The sequence below is a fragment of the Panulirus ornatus genome, chromosome 29 (genome assembly GCF_036320965.1).
Source record: "Panulirus ornatus isolate Po-2019 chromosome 29, ASM3632096v1, whole genome shotgun sequence".
Lineage (NCBI taxonomy): Eukaryota > Metazoa > Arthropoda > Malacostraca > Decapoda > Palinuridae > Panulirus > Panulirus ornatus.
In genome coordinates, this window is record NC_092252.1 from 10,391,222 (window position 1) to 10,408,658 (window position 17,437).

Consider the following 17,437-nt stretch of genomic DNA (forward strand, 5'->3'; position numbering starts at 1 on the left):
AATGATAGGGGGGGGGGGGTTGATATACGGTTCTATACAACAATCAGGTTAAGGGGAAAGACGTTGTAATGATTACATGGGGTTTCCAGGAAAGAATGGAGGATTTGGTTATGCCCAACATATTCATATAATCGTAAGATTATATTGTATTTTTCGACGTCACACGTCTTAAAGAAAGAAGCAACAAAAACACGAGGCTTCATCCAATATCTAATGAACGGACCCGTTACATTTGATGTTATTAAGTGTTATCCGTGGTGCGCCCGTGTCTGGGCTGGTGTTTTATCCTTACTACTCCGGACACAGTACCCGAGAATGATGCACAGTATAACAGTAACATATGACCAACTGAAAATCAAGAACTGGTGTGTTGTAAGGCCACACCACTCATTACTCTGTGTCGTAGTTTTATCATGCTGGAATGAGTTAAACCAGATGAAGTACTGTTGTAATCGTCAGTACATGCGGGGATAAATGGCAATTATTACAATTATTAGTCAGATCATGCGGGAATACATGGTAATTAACTCTGACCATGCAGGAATACGTGGCATATAGGTTACTTCATGCTAGGATAAATGATGATTCAGACTACGCTGGGATACATGATCAAAGAGTCGGGTCATCTTGCCGCTGATCCAATCTCTTGTGCACTTCCGGTCAAGCAAGGTTAATGTACGAATTGGGTCCAGGTAATGCCATACCTACCTTCTCCCTCCTATTCTGTTGTGTGTAAAACAGGCTCCATTCGTGGAGGATGAGTTGACACAGGGTAGCGTCTGACCATACCGCCTTTAGCAGAAAAAAAGAACATGAGAAAAAGATGAGGAAGGACCTACAACGAGATTTTGCCAGACAGCAAGGTTAGCGAGTAACGAGAGAGAGAGAGAGAGAGAGAGAGAGAGAGAGAGAGAGAGAGAGAGAGAGAGAGAGAGAGAGAGAGAGAGAGAGAGAGAGAGAGGTGCATAAAGGTAAGCGAAATAATGAGTTCTACGCGATCCGTGGTAATCCAGGCATGATCCGAGGCAACTTATCTAAGTCGCGTTAAAACCCCCGATAAGACAAGGTGGAGGGGGCCGTGCCCTCACAGCTCTTGAGAGAACTTCTGCAACATCTGTTTCTATACACATTTCTCTTCTCATGTGTGATGGAAGTGTAATGTTTGGAGTGCAATAACAGTTCCTGCCAACAATGAAAATATGAGAAATTGAGCAAATCTTAATTCTTACAGTACCCTTGAGTTAATATTACATAAATCTAACCATGGATAGGATGGCTAGTTATACTCGAGGGTTGTCGTATTTTGAGGTTGATCCGTCTCATAAAAGTAGAGGTCAACACCTGGCACTCAAAGGCTCAAAGTAGTTATCTACAGTACGACAGTCCACAAAGTAGGGTATCAAAATGCTTACAATTATGAAAAAGAAAAAAAGCACCCTAAAAGTTGACAAAGGCAAGGTTTTTGATTCATAACATAATACTATACATATGTACACACATCATAATAAGGCTCACAACAAAACGAAAACTAAAATAATTTGGACCACAGACAAGAATAACGCTGAATAAGAATTTGGAAGAGTTAAACAATAAATGTGCGTGGTAATAAGAACTCCAGATTCGATGTTCAGTCCTTGAGGAAATGGGTGTGTCAACTCATTTACTGAGTGACGTCAGTGATAATACAGTTAAAAGATGACTGTTCGGCCATATTAGTTCCCATCATTTATTGACTGGTGGAACTGACATTATAAAAGAATAACATATTAACTGATTATCATAAACGAAGGTTTTCATAATGATTTTCTATCAAGGTGGTAACAGGACACATCAGAAATTTATCATATAAATGATATACAAATAATGACTGATAGCTGGTATTATTCTATATTGGTGGTTTTACGCTCATTATGATTGAAGTTTTAGTTGTTTTTTTGCTACCTTACCATCATTTCATGGTTCGTTAATGTGTTGCAGATTCTGTTTTAGTCTAACAACTATTTCTGCGGTAACTGTCAGCAGCCACATTAAGTAAAAGCACTTCACACGGACAAAAACCTCACACCACCTTCGTGGTAACTCGCACCGAGACAAAAAACTTGCAACCTTGAGCGGCACTTTCACTTGACTCATAGTGCAGAGAGACGGAAAGAAAGAGCGTATAACATGGGATTTTCCATGTTTAATAAGCCATCAGTCGTCTGAAGGCTGTGCATACCAGCAGTCCTTAATACTCTTCTAAATATTAGCCTCTCAACACCATTCACGTAACGCAGTGACAAATGTGATTACATGGGTCATTTCATATGATTCTGGGAGATCATTGATTGGTAAAGTGACAAAATAAGCCAATTAGATGTATCAAAAAAATGGAAAAAAAAAAAGGAGCAGTTGCACATCCGCTTACCTTCAACCGATCCACTAACAGCTGAGCGCGGATTCAGAGCCTACACCCTCCACAGCAGCGACTTGCCAGTGACTGGTGGACAGCGGTGGGATGCGCCACCAGCACCGACCACATCAAGATCTCGCCTCCCCAACCACTTCCCCCCCGAAGACCCCCACCACATACACAGGTATCTCCACCCTTCTCCCTCCGCCTTCTCACAAATTCTGAGCTGCTTCTCAACTTCTACTTTCACTGCTACAGTAATATGGAGGGAGCTCACGTTTGTGGTAAGGCAGGCGTGAGCATCAACTGTTATACAAATGAATGATGAGGTTGTAAGATAACATTGCAAGTGACACTCTAGCCTCATGTTTGATTAAAAAAAAAAAGAAGGATGTACGCAGTTTTTTTCTTTTTGGGGAGTTTTTGTTTACTAGTCTTGTTTCATTCCTTCCCAGAAAGGAGTTTCTCCACCATCTCACCCACAAAATTCCCATGTAAGGTAAATGCAAGGCCATTGGCCACCCTATCCACAAATACCTCACCGCAACCAGGACCAAAGAGCGCGGCTAAGTAGGTGGAAGGAGGCGGGACTGGTTCAGCGTGCAACAGCCGGTCCTGTCTACTTTACCGGGCTGCTGTAAGATGTCCCATGGCGCCAGAGGAATGATTTGCGATAGGGTACAATGGAAGCCTTTTGGGTGTGGTGTGTATGGAAACTTGCGTAATGAATCGACTCGATGTGGAAAAGAAAATGTATAGTATTATATAAAATATTGGCGTGGAATTTTTTTTTTTTAACATTGTGCAACTGAAATGGGCTGTGTATAAGTAAACTGAGGCTACATCAACATCTTGATTAGAAGTAGCTAGATAGATCTATTATTGTGTTTGTTGAGATTCATTGGATTTGTCCAGCGATGGCAATTTAGACTACGTACAGTCGGCCATGTGTATACCTGGTATACCGGCTGGCGCGTTTTATGAGGCAACGCTACACTTGGAACCGAATGGCCAGACAACAACCTCAATTGTAGCTGAGGCTGTAGATAATCACTCCTTCCCTATGAATGCTGATATTTCCTGTTGAGTTATACTTTTCGTCAACATTATCAAATATAACGTCATTGCCTCTTATCTACTACATGCTGGACTGTGGCGGTGTTTGCGAGGTGATGTGACGGTAGGAGACCATTGGGTAGGGGTAGGTAGGGAGAGGGGTCCCTGCGCCGAAAATAGGAGGGAGATGGTTCTGAAAACGTCATCCTTGTAAGCAAATCTTGCTTCTGTGAATGCTGATGTTTCCAGTTTGGTTAAGGTTTACTCAAAGACTTACGAAGTGCAAGGTTATTGCCCTCTGCTGGACTCTGGTTATAATGCGCCCTCTGGTGGTAGCTGCGAGATAGTGCGTTTGGGAGACCGGGGTTGGCGCTGGGAAGTGGGGTTCCCTGCGCCATGTTAAGCAATAAACCGAAATCTGTGTATTTTGACATTTTCTGTTTGGTGTAGTTAACATTCAGTTTAAGTATAAAGGCATTGCATCCTGTCTGCTGTGTTGTGTGGTCAAAATTCAAATTCATGTCAACTATGGCCCCAACCTTAACCAAGCGTAGGAAAATGTTCTGTGGTGCCGTTTCACTGGGAAAATGTTACCTATATGCGTTAGTTGTACGCCAGAACAATGTGGTATGTCATTTTTATTGTTTAAATGACAGTGTAGTCATGAGAGCCGATGTATTTTGCTTTAGTGAAAGTTATATGTTAGAAGGACATTATTTTTTGAAATGATGGCGCTGCCCAAACTATGGATTACGGCTCAAAATTTACGGTGTTGTTCGCGACTGAGTTAGGGGAATAAACTAAATGTGAGATATAAATTCTCAGCTCGACTTCAAGGTGACGTGTTATACCATTCCGTTTAATTGGCAAGGAATATCTAGACTGAAGCTTGTTTGAATGTCACACGAAGGCTCACGTCTCTGAGCACAGTTGTGTACCCGGTTCTCGCCGCCGATGGAGGGGAATCCTTGGATGGTCTGACTTACAAGAAGGCAAGTCTAGTGAGGCTTAATGCCAGTTTTGGGGTAAAAAATAAGTTTTACATTGATATGCATGGAAGTGATGTTTGTCCACCGTGTTATCAACATAAGCATACTTTCCAATAGATTATGGGAAATGTTAGGACTAGTAGTTATCACCGAAGGTGGGTCAATGCAACGTAAACATGCTCCGTGAAAGTTTGTGTGGAATTTATAAGTAAGAAATTATGTTGTTAAAGGTCTTGAGTATTACCAGGACTCAATAGAAATTGGGCCTAGGTATCACTAGGACTCGTATAAAATAGTCCTGGGATGGTAATGATGATGATAATAATAATAATAATAATAATAATGATGATAATGATAATGATGATAATGATAATATAACACGCACGGTACCCATTTATTGACGAGCCTCGACAGACGGATAAAAGATTGTTTGCTATAAACCGACTGCTCCGTCTAGGATTCGATCCTCTTTCGGGGACCGCGCAACAAAGTTTTTGACACCAGCTTTCTAGTCAAATGATGCATTTCCAAGAGTTGCAAATACATCTGCAAACAACTTGTCAGAGAAACTGAGTACAGTACATCTACTTAAATGATCGAACTGAATAGAACTTTTCCTTTGCATTGACGTATTTCCTTCCACCAGAATCCAAATGAAAAGTAATGGCGACCCTCTTGTCTGTTCATGGGATCAATTTCATCGTTCAGTCATAGATTGAATAAATTTTAAGGGTAAACTTTTGGCTACAAACCTAATGTTAAGAATATACTGGTAAGGCAAGTTCCATCATGTGTACGAAGAACTTTCTTTATTCTTTGATTTTTGCAAATCACAAGTGTCCACATCACTGGAACATTTCATAAATACATTTTTATTCAAGTCAACCGTACCTACTTTAGGTTTAAGTGGAGCTAAACATGGTAGCTTTACTTTGGGGCCATTTTCGTCACCTCTGAGTCCAACTCTAGCACATAAGAATATTAATGCATCTTATTGTGATGTTGTTTTTATAACTTAGCAATATTAGTTTATCTTATATTTCATGATGTATTTCATTCGTAAAGTTGCTATATTCAATTTAAATTTCATGATGAGGTACAAGCTTTTGAAATATCAACATTCCGTAATTATACTCGAAGTTCGTATATTTCATATGTCAAATGAAATAAGTAAAATTAAATGAAGTGAAAAAATAGCATTATTGATTTGTCAATTATGTTTTGAAAAATGAAATATTTCAAAAAGCCTATAGATATTGCGCATGTATCCAGTGTGCCTTGTGTAAAGTTCTGTGCAGTTAAGCGGAATTTAGTGATATAAGTTGCGACAATGCCTTTTTTTTTTTTTTTTACCATGGCCACATGTAAGTTAATACGGTTCATTGTAAGCAATATAGTTGTTTATATTCTAAATGAATTATACGTTAACCGAAAAGCCCTTGAAGGATAGTGTTAAGTGACCTAAGTAAAGGAAAGTCTTTTGACTGTGGTAGAATCGAAATTCTGTCAGATTTACGATATGAGGTTTTCATTTTCTGTGTAGTATACACGAGATATTAGCTCCATATCAAGATAAAACAGATTCCCTTGAAAGCCGTATTTCTCTTAGTGTCGTTTAAGCTGGAAACCAATTTTTGGATTCACTCATATTGAGCTCAGAATGCATGACGGGATTGGTGAATTAGGAAAAGCTGATGCATCGAAGGATGTAATTGACTTAGGTCTACCTGCGAATCGCCTTAACACAATGTTTCAGAAAGAACTTGAACGAAAATTTTTGGACTCGGCGTTGGAAACGAAACATCTAATCTTCATTCGTATATTCTGATATATTATCATTTTCTTGCTGGGAAAAACAAGCCAGCGTTTAAACGGTTGCTCATGGCGTTAGATATTAGGAGGACTTTAGTTCTGAGTTGTGGTTGTCTCATAGCATGACGTTACAGGGACTGTCGTGTAGTTTTTCGACTTTGCTTTTCCTTGAGACACTTGTAACTGTTAGCCTGATGAGAACGTTTATCTTTAAATTGGTATAAAAGAGTCTCAAGAACGTGTACTAGATAGGAGCTGCAGCAGCTGTACGTAGATACAGTGTAGACCAAGCAGGTGATAGCAAGGTCAGTACAGACGCAATTGTAGTTTGATAGTAAATTGCTTTTCGATATTTTTATTACTTTTATACCTGCTTGAATATTGGTGATACGGAGCAGTTCTTGATACTTTTATGCCTGCTTGAATATTGATGATACCTAGCACCAATCATGTACTTGAGAACTTTGAATCTTAAGGTTATTTAGTAATAGATCCAAACCCGCCTATCCTTAATCTAACCCACAGTTGATAATGGAAAAATAGTTTCACCTCCATTTTATTTTTTGTTTATGTATTAATTCGCCATCATCCAGTTAGTTGGAATGTCGTACTGGTGACTCGTGTTCTTTGGTCAAATAGATAAGTTTGCATCTGGTCCTTTCATTTGATGAGACATCTGTACCCTTTTGACGTTAAAGTTATTGGTTTTGTAAGAAATCACTACACTTACGAAAGTTTGGCATGAGGTGACGTTTTCAAAATAGTGGTCCATGTGTTAACGGAAAATTGCGTGGCTCCTATAGTGTAGATATCCTCTGAAGTACTTTTATTCATTATGGAAGATTATAGTGGAAAGGCAGACAGTTCTGTTAGACTAGTTAGGTACAACTCTGGATAGATTATTGGTTATTGCATTTTTTTCCCCCCTTTACAGAAGATATTCATATGATAAATCATGCTACGGTTGACGTAAATAGACTAAAACTCATTACAGTGAGTTGAGTAACCAAAATATTTGTTATTGCAGGCGAAGGTGTTTCCATGCAGAGGTCTTCGACAAACTTGGGCCATCGTGATAAGGTAAGCTGCCGAGCCTGACAATCAGGGGAGTATTCATGTTAGGGGGCGGGGGGAGGTATTTCCCCTCCTTGAGCTATGCCGTACATAGTTAACGGTGATAATATTAATAAAGTTACAACTATTTTAAGACAATCTTTCGAAAGGCAAGAAAGTAAATATATATAACAATATTTAACTTTGTGATTTACACTTGTGACAAATGAGGCAACCGTGTCATTAACACCACGATATAAGTTTATAATGAAAATTTTCTCTTTTTGCGAAACCATATTAGTTTCGCCGATCAAAACTTCCTTGATTATTGCCATCAGTTATCTATTAAATATCAGTTTTATTTTCCTTCAGTACTGCTCACCAGTTTCATAAATTTACTTCTGTACAACTTTGTTGAACTTAATGTGATCTCGGATAAGTCATGGAATTTAACATTCAAATAGCTCACAAACCGGTAAAATTTTCTAATGTACAGTGTGTTCTTACGTACCTGTCTTTGTTTTAAGCTTTTTATCGTTGTCTTAACGATTTCATAATGAGCCTCACCCCTCCCCCAACGACATTGGTCCATCGTGCTCCCTGAATTTAGATATATCAATAGCTATATATTAGATATGATTTTTAGATATGGATATCCCTGTAGACTAAGTGGATTTTCTTCCGTTTTACCTTTTTTTTTATACAGGTAAGTACCAATTTTACAGCTCGCCATGGGACAGGTGACTCTTCATTGCCTCAGGTAAGTTCGATCCATCACCTTTGGTTACTTTGGAATAATTTACCAGACGTACTGACAATACACAAACATTGTTCACAAGGTTGACACAACTTGTAATGTCAATAGATTAGCTTATGATTACGGGTGGGATATTAGGGCAAGTAAATGACAGTTCTCAGGCAGTGCCCATATATAAGGTGTGGTTGGGACATGCTGGCAAGTAAGAACACACACTGTTTGCTTACTAGTAAAGCCATGGCATTGGCTGATAAGTTACCGTACGCTTAGGTACAGTTGAACCCTTCCTTGTCGACACATTTGGATTGGCTCAGAAGCAATGTCCAAATAATTTCCTGCCACTAGAGGAAGTTACTGGCTCAGGTAGACATTTGTTAACCCATTTAAAACCAATGTAAGAGTTTCGCCTTCAGCCCATTGGACGTGGATGTGTTTCTTGCCTGACAAACTCCTAGGGGTGCTATCCCCGTCAATTTTATCTTTTAAGCCCATTTGACGCGCGGTGTTGTCGTAAAGCTCCCTTGAAGAGGGAATCTTCCCACACAACTTCTTTTGTTTGTTAATTTTGCCTCCACAGCCTCTTGCTGTGTAACTGTTGCTCCTTAAAACCCTTTTAAGGTGTGAGTCTTGCATCCAAGAATTGCTCTGTATTGTTGCTCCCCAAATCCACTCAGCATTGGAGTGCTATCTCCTCGCCCATTTGGTGTGGATGTGTTGCCCCTAGAAACTAATTCAGCATGGACGTAGTTCTCGGCGTTGGAATAATGTCTCTGTTCCCTGATAGCATGGAAATGGCTCCATTCCAGAAACCACGGCATTTTTTGTTGGACCCAATGAATCCGTTCGACGTGGGAATGGTATTTCTCCCAGAACCCACTCTGTAGGAATGTTGTTTGTCCCCGAGCTCACTTGATATAAGAAAATGAACGGCATGCGAACCCAGCTGGCATAGGAGTTCAAACCTCTATCCACATGACGTGGGAATGTTGTTTGTCCCCGAGCTCACTCGATATAAAAAAATGAACGGCATGCGAACCCAGTTGGCATAGGAGTTCAAACCTCTATCCATATGACGTGGGAATGTTGCCCATTTAAACCCAATGAAATCGATGGCGGTACCCTTCTGAAACCTTTGTTCATTGAAGGAGTGCTGCTTGAGTTTTGAACTCTTCCAGCAAAAGCACCTGACTCCTCCGAAGATAAAACAGTTCGGATAGAGAGAGAGAGAGAGAGAGAGAGAGAGAGAGAGAGAGAGAGAGAGAGAGAGAGAGAGAGAGAGAGAGAGAGAGAGAGAGAGAGAATAAGTCCTCAGCTTCAACCCCTTACGTGCCCAAACAAAAAATCATTCATCACAAGACCCACATGTTTGTGAAGGATATATTCCCATCTGGTCCATATCTTTAGCCCAACGCATGACTGTTTCTGGCACATCTTCAGAAACAACTCTCCTGCGCTGAAAACACAGGTGAACAGATGCAAAATCACCTTGCAGCCTGCCGAAGTTTAATAAAAGATTCTGTTTTGCTTAAGCAAAATGCTATTGTTCTGGCTGGTCTAATTCCCTCGCCATTCAAGTGATTTTTAATTTATCAGGATGCAATTTCATCAGCTAGTTGTTTGATCACTTATGCACATGTTGATTTCTCTAATTTTTACTTTTTGCTGTTGCGCCTGGTTTTATAGATGCTGACTCGGCCTGCTGCTGCTGTTTCCATCTGATGAGTCAGACGATGTGTGTGTGTGTGTGTGTATGTCTGGGGTGGGGGGCATGACGTTGTGGATATTCAAAAGGTATTGGAATTGTGTTTTGCCTATGTTGACTTTAGGTGGCTGTTCGTAGTTCTGATGTGTTTGTCATCAGTTAAGGCATCTGTTAGAGGACACTCAAGCTGACTGACTCTGGTCAGAGGCGAAATAGTTCTATGCCTGCACCCTTCCCCTAAGCAGTACCCCAGAGTTTTGTATTTTCTCAGCAATGGATGAAGATCGTATCGTTGCTGCGTGGCACGAACAGTTTGCTGAGTAATAATGAATGTTATAGGTGATGCGATGACCGTGATCGTGATGGACCCAGGTCTCAGTGTCATTGCTCGAAGTCATCCGGGGCTCGAGTTTAATGAACTTTGCTGACAGAAAAAGTTGAGCAGGTAAAAAGTTGGAATGCGCGGCAAGAAGCCTGTCTCATTCTGAAGTGCGCAGGTTGGTGCACTTTGGTTTCCATTCTTCGCCTGTCTCGTTTGTAAGTATACGTGTCGGCCATTTCCAGGTCTCGCACGTAGGGTATAAATCAAGGTACTTTTCATATATAAAGGTTAGATGTATATTACAGCTCTTAAGGAGGACAGATGAGGTGTCGGCTTTGGTTATTTTCTACTGTTTCGGTGAGAGAAAAAAAAATAGAGAATAGGTGGCTAATTTGAATGTGTTGAAATTTGCTTTGTTAAAGGTCTGACGGTTACTGAAGAAGCTAAGCTTGTTTACTTCTCCCGCTTCTTGACATTCTCACACACATCCAATGTTCCATGTGGGTTGTATATGGACAGGACCATCCTGTCCCCATGTTTGTTCGTGGTGATTATGGGAATTGTTTGTACATGAGAACATCTCTTACGACATTTACCTTAACTTATACTAAACTGTGTAAATTATTCTGCTAAACTACTTAACCCCCAGTACAAGTTCTGTGGAAATGAAGAAAGCATTGTATGGTGTGAATAATTTTAAAATTCCAGACTGGTCGACAGAAGATACCAACACAAACCTTTTTTTTCTCACTCTAAAGGGATTTGTAGCCTAGCAAACCTCCTCTATGTCTCGGATATTGTTTTCCCTCATAAAAGTTTGAGTTTTCGATTGGGATTTACCAAGATAGCCTACTACTTATATCTGGTATCATTAATGGTGCAGAAGATTTACCATTTTATTCTTGGTAGGGAAAACGTTGGTTGCTTTATATTTTTTCGGTATGTTTTCCTATCATCTGTTAGTCCGCAGCAGCTCAGCAGGTGTCGCTGCTAATGCCTCCAACGAAATCTGGAGTTTGATGCGTGCGTACATGATATTCTAGAGAACTTGAAGCCTGTCTGCTCAGCTTCTTGTGTCTGGGTCATAGTGACACTTGCAGTACGTCTGCAGTTTAGAAAGCACATTGCCATATATAGTATCTATTCATGTATATATCATTTTAGTAAGATTGACGTTGCATATGAACTCTTCAAAGCTCTTCCTTCTGCTACAACGCTTCTGATTGTGGTATCGTTGTCCTGAGAAGAATCTCATTGTTTATGTTATATAAAGCGTTGTCTTTAAAGAACGTCTTCATTGAATACCTCAGTAAAGCTGGCATCTCCTGTCAATGTCAGGCCGAACTGGATGTCTGAGTCTTACTCAAAAAGTGACGGCAGTGAAAGTAGGGTGTGGATGGCAAGGCCAGCTCCGACACGGTCGACCTACGGCAGTAGTATTTTTTTTTTTTTATTTTACGAATATATAAGCATCCAGGTGATTGTCAACTCTTCTGAAATGGTTATTAGTATTATTGTTTCCCCCGCTTAAAGCCACAAAGACCCCATGACCCTTCTTCGCCAGATTATGGCTTTGGAGGTAGAAGTGCTTATCTATTGGTCGCTTAGGAACCTACATAGGAAACATTCCTTTGGTCGATCGTGATAGTTTAAGTCACAGTACTAACGTATTTAGACTTGAGTACTCCAAAGCGATGCTTGGAGAATACATAATGAATTCACTTTGCATGTCAGGTTGAGTGAAAAAAAAAATTCACTTTGCATGTCAGGTTGAGTGAAAAAAAAAAAAATGCTAGAAGAAACCAGGAGAAAGTGAGCGTGGATGCAAGTACTGCCAAAAGGGCTCACTGTATATCAGAATGTCAGAGCACCTTATAAGTGCCGAGGATACAATAAAGGTTAAGTAGAACAACTTTGATGAAATAGATAGATGTTTCAGATACTTCACTCTTGGCATGCCGGCAAAATTTACAACATTCTTGCTGCGTTCAAGGTTTTGTTGAATACATACCTGCAGATGTAGAGGTGGGAATTTCTTAAAAGATATCACAGTAACAAAAGATCCCCAAATAATCATTGAATTAAAGTAATCGCTGTTTTATACTCTTAATCCATGGGAGCATGCAGGCTTTGAGCGAAAAGTAGTTGCAATCAGTCTGGAAGAAATATGATGGCTTTATGAGTCATTCCCTCTGCTTCCTAGGTTTAGTGTCGTTCCCTCTGCTTCTTAGCGTTACTTCCTTTCTTTTCCACCGGTCGTGGCACTTACTCAGGGTGTGTTTCTCTACATCTTTCAAAAGACAGGTTATTGTACGCAGTCGGTACCCGTGTCTACCTGTGAATCCTCTGTGTGTTCACTTTGAGTTAGTGTTTGCAAAGTTCATGCTTGCGTCAGCAGCGAGTAAACTCACGGTCTCCTGTCTTGTAATGCTTCTTCAGGCAGGCACTCGGAAACAGTTATTATATTTGCTACCACTTCCGGCCATAGCGTGTGTTCTGTAACGTAGCTGTTCACTGGTGTAGGCCTTTCGAGATGCGGGTGTGGCTAACCATAGTCCTTACAACATGGGATAGTGATTGTGATGGACTCTACCGCACTAGGAACTAAATTTTCTGGTAACTTTACTTGGTGTTGTGAGAAGTTTCAGTTTTAGACGGTATCAATAGTTTGAGAAGTTGATATGACGAAGATGATGCTGCTTTTTTTGTCAGCACTGACTAATGCAGATTTATTAGCATCCTGTGCGCTTTCACTACGGGACGACATTTTTCGTGAGAGTTCTAGTCACAGACAGCCCCCCGCCCACAACACACACACACACACACACTTCATCTTTCGCCCGGACAGCATCTTTCGCCCGGAAGGCCTGTGTTACTTCTCTTTCTAGCCCTCCATTCGTGTCAGGTTACGACACAGCAGGCCTGTCCAAGGCATGACTTATATGAGGTCTTAGGTTATGACACAGTGGAGCCACACAGGTGATACTTCATATGAAAACATATGTTACCTGCTTTGCGTTTATAACACGAGTCTAGTGTACATGCGTTTTATGTCATAGTTCGGCAGCTGCACTAACTCTCACACCCCATACCGCGGGGGAGTCTACCTCCTGCTACACAACTTCTCACTGCTCTGCCAGGGGAAAGGAACCTTTTATGGTTATGTAAACTGTCAATGCAACGAGATTCACCTCAGCTGCCCAAACGCTCACCGTTGCGCCTGGAGAGCCATCTCCGTAGTTATACAAGGTCCGCTTAAGGACAATGACCTCTACATAGAGTGTAAGGATCTCTCCCAAGAGTTCGCTCAAATGTGTTGTCTCCAGGAGTTGATGGTTGCCATGTTGCTCAAAGCGTCTTGTACCTCTCACTTATTTTTCATAATTCTCCGCTGAAAGCTCTGACCTCCAGGAGCAAACACTCTTTTTTGTCAGTGATTCCTGTAACATATCCAGGGTTGAGTAGAAAGAGATGTGTGTGTGTGTGTGTGTGTGTGTGTGTGTGTGTGTGTGTGTGTGTAATGTATTATACCGAATTTTTCCTCAAACGTTTTATGATCTATGTAGAATTTCAAAGGACCCTGTACGTCCGGAGGGCCAGGTCATTGTCCTGTATGCTGATGTCCACATTGTTTCGTGTTTGTTGATATGTTTCAGATACTTCACTCTTGGCATGCCGGCAAGATTTACAAAACATTCTTGCTGCATTTAAGGTTTCGTTGAATACATACCTGCATACGTTGAGGTGGGAATTTCTTACAGATACTTACAGTAACAAAAGCTCCCCAGATATTCATTGAATTAAAGTAACCGGTGTTTTATACACTTAGTCCAGGGTCCGCGGAAGCTTGCAGGCTTTGAGCGAAAAGTAGTTGCAATCAGTCTGGAAGAGTTAGGATGGCTTTATGAGTCATTCCCTCTGCTTCCTAGGGTTTATTGTCGTCCCCTCTGCTTCCTAGGGTTTATTGTCGTTCCCTCTGCTTCCTAGGGTTTATTGTCGTTCCCTCTGCTTCCTAGGGTTTATTGTCATTTCCTCTGCTTCCTAGGGTTTATTGTCGTTCCCTCTGCTTCCTAGGGTTTATTGTCGTTCCCTCTGCTTCCTAGGGTTGTGTCGTTCCCTCTGCTTCTTAGGGTTTATTGTCGTTCCCTCTGCTTCCTAGTGTTACTTCCTTTCTTTTCCACCTGTCGTGGCACTCAAGGTGTTATTCTCTACATCTTCCAAAAGATAGGTTATTGTACGAAGTCGGTACCCGTGTCTATCTCTGAACCCTCAGGTGCAGCATCTTTGTGTGTTCAAAGTTCATGCTTGCGTCAGGAGCGAGTAAACTCACGGCCACCATTCTTGTGACGCTTCTTCAGGCAGGCACTCGAAACAGTGATTATATTTACTACCACTTCCGGCCATAGCTGTTCACTGGTGTGGGCCTGTCGAGATGCGGATGGGGCCAACCATAGTCCCTTACAACATGGGGTAGTGATTTTGATGGACTGTACCGCACTAGGAACTAATCTTTCCGGTAACTTTACTTGGTATTGTGAGAAGTATTAACTCAGTTTTAGACGGTTTCAATAGTCTAAGAATTGACATGAAGATAATGTTGCTTTTCTTTTTTTTTTTGTTAGCACTGACCAATGCAGATTTATTAGCATCCTGTGCGTTTTCACTATGGGAAGACATTTTTCGTGAAAGTTCCAGTCACAGACAGCCTCCCCCCGACAACACACACACACACACACACACACACACACTTCAACTTTCGCTCGGACATCATCTCTCTGAGCAGGAGTCAGGTCACCGGAAGGCCAGTGTTACTTCTCTTTCTAGCCCTCCATTCGTGTCAGGTTACGACACAGCAGGCCTGTCCAAGGCATGACTTATATGAGGTCTTAGGTTATGACACAGTGGACCCACACAGGTGATACTTCATATGAAAACGTATGTTACCTGCTTTGCGTTCATAACACGAGTCTAGTGTACTTGCGTTTTATGTCAGTTCGGCAGCTGCACCAACTCTCACACCCCATACGCGGGAGAGTCTACCTCCTCTGTTACATAACTTCTCACTGCCCTGCCAGGGGAAAGGAACCTTTTTTGGTTATGTAAACTCGCAGTGCAACGAGATGCACCTCCTCGGCTGCCCAAACGCTCACCGTTGCGCCTGGAGATCCATCTCCGTAGTTATACAAGGTCCGCTTAAGGAGAACGACCTCTACATAGAGTGTAAGGAGCTCTCCCAAGAGTTCGCTCAAATGTGTTCAGCCTCCAGGAGGTGATGGTTGCCATGTTGCATATAGCGTCTTATACCTCTCACTTATTTTTCATAATTCTCCGCTGAAAGCTTTGTCCTCCAGGAGCAACTTCGACTGTCAGTTACTCCTATAACATATCCAGGGTTGAGTAGAAAGAGACGTGTCAGCGTCACTTGATAGTATATATATATATATATATATATATATATATATATATATATATATATATATATATATATATATATATATATATATATATGTGTGTGTGTGTGTGTGTGTGTGTGTGTGTGTGTGTGTGTGTGTGTGTGTGTGCGTGTGTGTGTGTAATGTAATGTACCGATTTTTCCTCAAACGTTTTATGATCTATGTAGAATTTCAAAGGACCCTGTACGTCCAGAGGGCCAGGTCAATGTCTGTATGTTGATGTCCACATTGTTTCGTGTGGATTGACTTGATGTTCCTCTGAAATTATACTTATTCCAATAGCACATAACTACGCTCTTCATTACACTACTGCCTGACGGAGTTTTCGTAGTGGGTAATTGTAACTTTCTGTTGTTACTTTATGAATATTTCCCGGATGTACGTGACATTCATCGTAACCTTTTCTCTCGATATGGGGTGAGTTCTCCTCACGCTAATATTGGTGTCGTCAATGGTTGCTCTGCTGCAGTAAAACTGCTCTTACTCGTCGTGCAGCAGTTTAATATACCTCTGTGAGGGTTGAGGAGACACTGTAGCAACGGTCACTAGTGTGTACTTGCTCCTCTGTGACGCAGTACCTTGGTTCGAGACCTGCCCACTGTGCCGGCCTTTGCCAGCAAGAATGTAGGTCCAAATTGTATATGTAATGTAGAAATTCATGAATAAGCCGAGTCAGATTTGAGAACCAATGATAAATAAAAGAAAGGACAAAAATGAAGCTAATCACGTATCATCCATAGAATTTGGAAAAAAAAAAATATAGAGACATTTTACCAATGAAAGTGCTTTGAGTAGCCTGAAAGAGCGACTTGACTTTGTCACTGTTCAGTGTACTCATCCAGGCAGTCAGTGAACCAGCAGCACAAATTCAGAACTCCACCTTCAGGAAATTTCCTGCACATGAAAAAAAAAAAAGTCTTGCTTAATGAGTTAAGACCTAGATAGAGAGAAAGGGAGGTAGAGCAGCGAGCATTTGACTAGGCTGTGTGGCAGTCACCAGCCTTTCACCTGGTACAGTCACCAGCCAGGTCACCAACCAGATGATACATCATCGAATTGATTTGATAAAAAAAAAAGTCAGGTGATAAGTTTATCACACAGTGGCAGTTGAGGCCAGGTGAAGTTAGCTGTTTCCTGAAAACCTGGCGCCATGCGGAAGCTAGGCTAGGCTTACTGTTAACGGTGACGCTTCTTGTCTTCTGAGGGGCCGTTGACCTGCCAGGGACCGTAGTAAGGTAACGGTCAGTTTGACCTTTTGTGGCTCGGTATGGTGTCGGGGTGGGGCTCTCACAGCGGCTGGCATCTATAACCTGTCATGGGATTTGAGGGTGACCGGTCATGACAAGTGAAGGTCGGGATGTCCTGTCATGGAAAGTGAGGGGTTAGGGCGAACTATCATGGCATATGAGAGTAAGTATGAGGGTTGGGATAACTTACCCGGGCAGCAGTACTGTAACAATTAGCCAATAGGTACCTAATGTCCGCCTACCGCTGTGTTCCCGAAGTGTGGCAACGATAACTTGTATTTCATCGTAGGTGCAGCAAGCTGTCTGATTGGTTGGTTCCTTGGGGATTCCTGTTTTGGCACATGCCGGTGTTACCTGTTGAAACGGTATCTAGTGATTTTTTGAGCGTGCGCCGACATTATAGGTTTTTCTGGTACTGTATTATTAATATATTAATTGTATCCATTTAATGTTAATGTATTAATTGTATCCATTTAATATTCAAACCTTATTTCACTTGATACGTCTCCCTACACCGAAAATAAACACAAGACTGCACCTCAGATGCTCGGAAACGCTCCTGGGTGCGGAGCGGGCGTTCTGGCCTGGTCGGGTATACGTGCACTTGGCTCCTAGGTTGCTGTCACTTGGGTTATCAGGAGTGACGTTGGTGAT

General features: G+C 41.4%; 1 protein-coding gene across 2 annotated transcripts in view; it reads right to left on the minus strand.

The window, feature by feature from the left end:
* Positions 1 to 17,082, minus strand: part of LOC139758076 (chitooligosaccharidolytic beta-N-acetylglucosaminidase-like) — a 35,674-nt gene extending 18,592 nt beyond the window's left edge. The window contains exon 1 of one of the 2 annotated variants that reach the window (XM_071679156.1): positions 17,026 to 17,082. In XM_071679156.1, coding sequence (XP_071535257.1) covers positions 17,026 to 17,067 — 42 coding nt within the window. In that variant the 5' untranslated portion in view covers positions 17,068 to 17,082. Of the gene's footprint in view, positions 1 to 2,407; positions 2,555 to 17,025 lie in introns of those variants that run through there. The other variant, XM_071679158.1, reaches the window with a different exon arrangement.
* Between the last annotated feature and the right edge of the window lie 355 nt (positions 17,083 to 17,437).